At 61.5% G+C, this 6,231-nt stretch overlaps 1 protein-coding gene across 1 annotated transcript in view; it reads right to left on the bottom strand.

Moving 5' to 3' along the window:
* HSPG2 (heparan sulfate proteoglycan 2) overlaps positions 1-6,231 on the bottom strand; it is a gene marked incomplete in the record, with an annotated part of 117,566 nt that overhangs the window by 53,450 nt on the left and 57,885 nt on the right. The window contains 14 exon segments of the mRNA XM_027770665.1: positions 115-242; positions 319-432; positions 553-664; positions 1,267-1,385; positions 1,500-1,679; positions 1,837-2,013; positions 2,127-2,267; positions 3,549-3,616; positions 3,798-3,856; positions 3,941-4,027; positions 4,782-4,909; positions 5,561-5,708; positions 5,814-6,010; positions 6,087-6,176. Coding sequence (XP_027626466.1) covers positions 115-242; positions 319-432; positions 553-664; positions 1,267-1,385; positions 1,500-1,679; positions 1,837-2,013; positions 2,127-2,267; positions 3,549-3,616; positions 3,798-3,856; positions 3,941-4,027; positions 4,782-4,909; positions 5,561-5,708; positions 5,814-6,010; positions 6,087-6,176 — 1,748 coding nt within the window.

Raw genomic sequence — 6,231 nt, 5'->3', positions numbered from 1 at the left:
CCACCAGGTGACACTGGGAAGAGCGCTAAGGCTGGGATTTACCCACCGCCTCTCGGGCGGCCGGGAGGAAGGGAGTGGGCATGGATGTTTCAGGGAGGACGGGGCAGGACGCACTGGCCGGAAGCAGGAGTTCCATAGCACGGGCACGGCTGGCAGTCCTGTGGTGTCCCCCGCTGGGCATCGCCGTAGTACCCTGGCTGGCACTGTTCACACCGAGGGCCATCCGTGTGGTGCTGGCAGCCCTGGAGGGACAGAGTGTGAGTGGAGGCCAGGCCCCTGGAGGCCGCAGGTCGCTGGGGAGAGGAGGGTGGGCCTCACCTGGCAGGTGCCTGTTTCGGGCTCGCAGACCTCTGCGTGGCCATGGCAGCTGCAGCGTTCACAGGTCCCCAGGTAGAGGCCACTGGGGGTGCGTGTGTAGCCAGTGTCACAGTCCTGGGGCAGGACAGCGGGAGTGGGCAGGGGCACCAGGTGGCCGGGGCGTGGGATGAGCGGAGGAGGAGCCAGGAGCAGCACGGGGGGAGCGGGCTGCACTGGTGATGGGCCCGGGCTCACCTGGCAGGATGGACCCCGATAGCCAGGAGGGCAGGTGCAGTGCTCCACTTCCAGCGCTGGGTCCTGGCCGGTGTCCTCGGGCACGGCCACATCCATGCTGATGCCCGAGAGCCTGGGTGTGACAAGGGCCACAGCGGTGAGCACAAGGCCTGCCTGGGCTGCACTCAGGTCTCAGTGACCCTCCCAATGTCCCTGTCAGGCTGCTGTTGGGCCCTATCTGGATCCCCAACAGGGACACCTGTCCCCCAAGGCCACGAGGGCTGTGGCCAATGGCTTCGACCTGCAGCGCTCCTCAGAAGGTTGCTATCCTTCCTCCCAGGGAGTCACACCAGCCTCCTGCCCTGAGGTGACCAATGACAGGCTGACGCCGGGACAGGGAGCAGCTCCTTTGCCTCCTTTGACTGCCAGTGACTGCCTGACCGGAGCTGCCGTGGGATGCGGCAGGGGTGGACTTGACCTGAGACCAGATCCTTGCTTGGCCCTGCCCTGTGGACTCCTCTAGACTCCTGTGCACGCTGGTCCTCACCTTGGGCTTTGCTTCCAGGGAGCCTAGCCTAGGACAAGCCCTGTGAGGCAGGCACTGTCATAATCTCCATGTCGCAGACGGGGAAAACGGGGCACACAGGGCCACTCAGCCTGTGAGCGGCAGAGCTGGCAGCCTGGCTTAGCCCAGGGCCCCCGCCCAAGCGCCCGCCTGCCCTCCGGCCCAGACACCTGCTCTCGGCTGGCTGTTGGGTGTAGGATGCCTGGATCAGGAGGGTGTCGATGCCCGCCAGTGCCATCAGCAGGTGCTCCCGCGTGGCCGGCAGCCCATCAGATCGCTGCCAGGCTTGCTGCCAAGGGAAGGACACTGCTCATCCCGAAACCCTGGGGTACTGACCCGAGAGAAAGGAGCAGAGTCTGCCCACCTCGGCCCCAGGGAGGGCGCCCAGGACGGTGCGGCTCACCTCGCGGAAGGGCACAGTATAGGTGCTGGGCTGGCCGGGGCTGGGCGCCCGGGCGCTGTGATGCTCCAGGACGATGCCATTGCCTTGCAGCACCACCAGCGGCTGCCCGTGCAGCGCCGTGGAGCCAGGCTGGGGCCGCTGGGTCACCGTGAAGCGCAGCTCACCTCCGTACGAGGTCACCTGGGCACGACATGGACAGGTGCTCGGCGGGGCCCTGACAGGTCCCGTCACTACTCTGGCCACCTCTCCCAGCAGCACCTTGCTGATCTCTGAAGGCCCATGCCCTACGTGCTAAGTCTGCTGTTGGGGACTCCCTCTCCCCTCCAGCCCTGCCCACCTTGTCCCCCCGGAAGCGGGGAGGGAGGCTCCAGAAGTAGGGCCCAGGGAGGAGGCTGTGGAAGGAGGAGAAGACCAGCTCCCCAGGCGTCGGGGATGAGATGCCCTCGCTGGTGATGTGGGTGTTGGCAGCGTGGACCAGGCTGAATCGTATGGGCTCCTCAGAGGCCCCGTGCACCTGGGCCAGGGAGAAGGGGCTGGGGTGGGGCCTTGGCCTGGGACTGGCACTTAGTCCACCCAGCTCCAGGCTCAGTGGTCCTGCCCACCTGCCCACCCGCCTCACCAAGGTACCTGGGAGCGGCTCCAGGAGGAGCTGGTGCAACGGCGACTGACGCCCATGCAGAAGCACTTGAGGCAGCCGTCGGGGTTCTGGGTACTCAGGTGGAAGGAGCCGTCGGCACACTCATTACACAAGCGCCCCACCACGTTGTTCTGCAGGCATAGAGCTGGGAGCTGCCAGATGGCCCCTGGAGGGGCTACTAGAGCTTCTGGCTGAATCCACCCACAGCCTGGCCCAAGCCCAGGGGAGCCACTGAGGCGTCACCACCGTCTGAACAGTAATTTCCAGTTACAGCAGATTATGCAACCATTTCCCCCCTTTTCTCTTTGGCTGCCAGGGGGCTCACAAATTGAGAGGTGAGACCAGCAGTTAGCATAATGGCTATGTCGCTGGACTCCCATGTAGTCAACCACTGTTTGAGTCCCGGACCCGGTGGCTTAAACTCATGCCGGGCGCGTGTGCGTGCGTGCCCAAGATCCCGAGAAGAGAATGGAGGAGAAGGGATTGCAGCGTGGCCATCCCCCCTGGGGGGTGATTTCTCGCTTTCTGTCTCTCTCTGTCTGTCTGGCAAGCGCACACGCCCTATAGCAAAAACCTCTCCAAAAACAAACAAAAAGAAAACAAATTGAGAGGTGTGGTATCTCCATTCTTCATATGAGAAAACAGGCTCAGGGTTGTGAAATGACTTGCACAAGGTCACTCAGCTTGCTCATTCACGCTAAGATTTAAGATCAGGAGGGTCTGCCTCCAAAATTTGTCCAATTCTTTTCACCATTGATGTTTGATTCTTTCCTTCTTAATGCAAATGATTTCTCCTCTCTGAGCCTCCATTTTCTCACCCCCAGACTGGGGATACTATGTCACTGTGTCAGTGTGAGCCCCGATAAACCACGGTAAGGGGACCAGCAGTTAGCGTAATGGCTGTGTCGCTGGATTCCCACGTAGTTGATTGCGGTTCGAGTCCCGGACCCGGTGGCTTAAACTCATGCCGGGCGCATGTGCGTGCGTGCTCAAGATCCCGAGAGGAGAATGGAGGAGAAGGGATTGCGGTGTGGCCATCCCCCTGGAGGATTATTTCTCGCTTTCTGTTTCTCTCTCCCTGTCTGTCTGGCGAGCGCAAGTGCCCTATAGCAAAAACCTCTCAAAAAAAACACACACACACACACAAAAAAAAACCACAGTAAGAACAGAAGTACAGAGAGGAAACAATGTTTGCACAGAGTAACTGGGACTTGAACTCAGGTCACCTGACTCCCTAACCAGCGCTCCTTGCCAATGCCAGGCCCTGTCATGGTGGGAAGACTAGCCAGCAGGCCCAGCAGGCCCAGCCAGGCCACCAACCACTGGCCAAGGAGCTCTGGAGAGTGGGCTTCCTTTCTCCTGTACCCTGTGTTTTTCCGGGGCCCAGGCCCTGGGTGGGGGACGGCACGTACCTTACAGCGGCAGGCCTGCTCGGAGGTCCCCAGGCTGCCTCGCTCATCACAGCGCACGATCTCCTGGTCTGGGGCAGAGTGGGTGTTCAGAGCAGGTGGGGATGGGTTAGGCATAGTCTGGGCAGACAGGGACAGAGTAGGGGGGCTCCCCAAGGATCACGGGGTATCGGCTGGGCTCTAGGACTGGGGCTGCGGCAGGGAGGGAGCAGGTCCAGGAAGGTGTCAGAGGACGGTGGCTGCGATACTCACTAGTAGGCCTGCACTTCCCACCAGGCTGGATGGGGTTGCCCTCATATCCGGGGGCACAGCTAGGGGACAGAGGGGCAGTCAGCGGCACTTCCATGCCTCCATCCAGCACAGCCGGCTCCCCCGAGCCTCCGGCTCATCCTCACCTCTCACAGCGGCGGCCAGTATAGCCTGGGGCACATGCGTCACAAGTGGCCTGGCCATCCGTGTCCAGGAAGCAAGTGTCTGAGAACCTGCAGTATCAGTGGGCATAGCGTGGGACAGGGCCGGGCCACACCTAACGCTGCCACCCTTGGGAATGGCACTGTCCCCATGGACACAGCATGCTGCCAGGTCCGATGTAGCTCCTCGTCCACTATTCTTTCTTTAAAGAATTACTTATTTACTTTGAGAGAGTTTTGCTATAGAGTACTACAGTGTGCTCACTGGAGAGGCAGAGGGGGATAGAGACAGAAAGCGAGAAATCACCCCCAAGAGGGATGGCCACGCCGCGATCCCTTCTCCTCTATTCTCTTGTTGGAATCTTGGGCATGCATACACACGTGCCCGGTATGAGTTTTAAGCCACTGGGTCCGAGACTCGAACCATAGTCAACTCAACTAGGTGGGGGTCCAGCAACGTAACCATTACACATATGCTGGTCTCTGGATTACTTACTTATTTTTAAAAATTTGACTAGAGAGAGATAGAGAGAAAGGGAAAGTGAGAAAGCAAGCTGCCGGGACTCGAACCACAGCTGGCCACATGGGAGTCCAGAGCCCCAGCCACCATGCCTCCTGCTGGCCCAAGCCTGCTGCTTTTGATCTGGTTGCAATAGCAGCCGTTGAAAGGCAGATGACCTCAGGAAACAGGCTCAGAGGGGTCGAGGGGCGCAGGATGACTAGGCGACCAGGCTGGGATATGAACCCAGGTCTCCACCTCTCTGCCCAGCTGGCTGCACCGATCACGTTGCCCACCCACTCGGCCCTGCCCCGCGCTGGGTCTGACCTGCGGGAGGCATCGATGTACGGGCAAGGGCAGGGCCGGCAGGCAGTGGCCGTGGCCTTCGTGGCGTCCCCGAAGAAGCCAGCCTTGCACTTGTTGCACTGAGGCCCCTCCGTGTTGTGCTGGCAATTCTGGGGGAGAGCAGGGGGTTGGGGAGGGCAGCTCAGGCTCTATAGAGGAGGGGCCTCGGGCTCAGCCCTCCCTGCCCAGCGTGCGGAACCCACCCAGCTTGGAGACGGGAGCATCCAGAAAGCTGAGCACCTCACAAGGCAGCCTGTGCCCTGGATGGTACCAAATGCCTGCTTAATACTGGCCTGAACCCACTGCTCTCTTCCAAACTGCACCATGTGGGGGTCACACGCAGTGCCCACCCAGCCTGCATCCCCTTCACCCCCAGTCCCCGGGAGTCCATTCTCTCCACCCTGACGGCTTTTCAGGAATTTGGAACAAACAGCTCTGTCCTACCTGAACCTGCTCTTTGTCAGCTCTGTCATCCCTGCTCTCTCCACGGTTCCCAAGAGACCCGGATGACACCTAGGCCCGTCCCCCTGGGGCTGCCCCTAAGGAACATGCTTTCCATGGTGCCCTCCAGGGCTCGTCTGATCAGGGTGGAGCAGAGTAAGACCTTCACCTCCCTGTCTGACGCTTCTCTCTGCTAACGCATCCGGAGGTCACGGTGCATCTGGCAGCCACGGCGGGTAATGTAGAGGCGTGTGCCAAGAGAACCTCACACCTTGCCCCTGCCCCCGTCCAGCACCCAAGTGCCAGCTGGCACTACTCACCAGGCAGTGGCCATACACAGGGTCACAGGAGCTGGCGTGCCCATTGCAATTGCAGCCAGAGCAGGTGCCCAGGTAGGGCCCACCAGGTACCCGGGTGAAGTGGGCATCACAGCTCTCGCAGGACAAGCCGGAATAGCCAATGGGGCACCTGCAGGGATAGGCCCAAGAGGGTGGCTGCGGGAACGCCAGGCCCTGCTGGTTCTCCTCCATCCCTACAGGGTCTCTGGGGTCCCAGCCCCGCAGGGTCAGGTACCTGCACTCCTCCACGCTGTGGGCACGGCCGTGGCCGGTGGCATGGGCGACAGTGGTGTCCATGGAGACATCACTCAGCCCCACGCTGGCCATCTTGGTGTTGTACACTGTCTGGATGAGCACGGCCTCCAGGCTCTGCAGCACCTGCAGCATCTCCGCCCGCTGCACCGGCTGGCCGGACTCGTGGACCCAGTGCTCCTGCAATGGTCACAGGTCAGCGCCCACCAGCTTGCCTCCTGCCTCCCCCACAGCCCTGGGCTCAGCTGTGACCCACCTCAGAGAACTGGACCTGACGCTGGTTCAGAGCGCTGGGGTGGGTGGGTGTGTGGCCTCGGGAGAGTAGGCGGCGTCCGGCTCCCACCAGGACCACGTCTGGCCGCTGCACTAGCTTCAGGGCCGCCAGGGCCAGGTTAGAGCGG

The sequence above is a fragment of the Tupaia chinensis genome, unplaced genomic scaffold (genome assembly GCF_000334495.1).
Source record: "Tupaia chinensis unplaced genomic scaffold, TupChi_1.0 Scaffold000146_1, whole genome shotgun sequence".
In the NCBI taxonomy this organism is placed as follows: Eukaryota; Metazoa; Chordata; class Mammalia; order Scandentia; family Tupaiidae; genus Tupaia; species Tupaia belangeri.
This window is presented reverse-complemented; position numbering and strand designations above follow the sequence as displayed.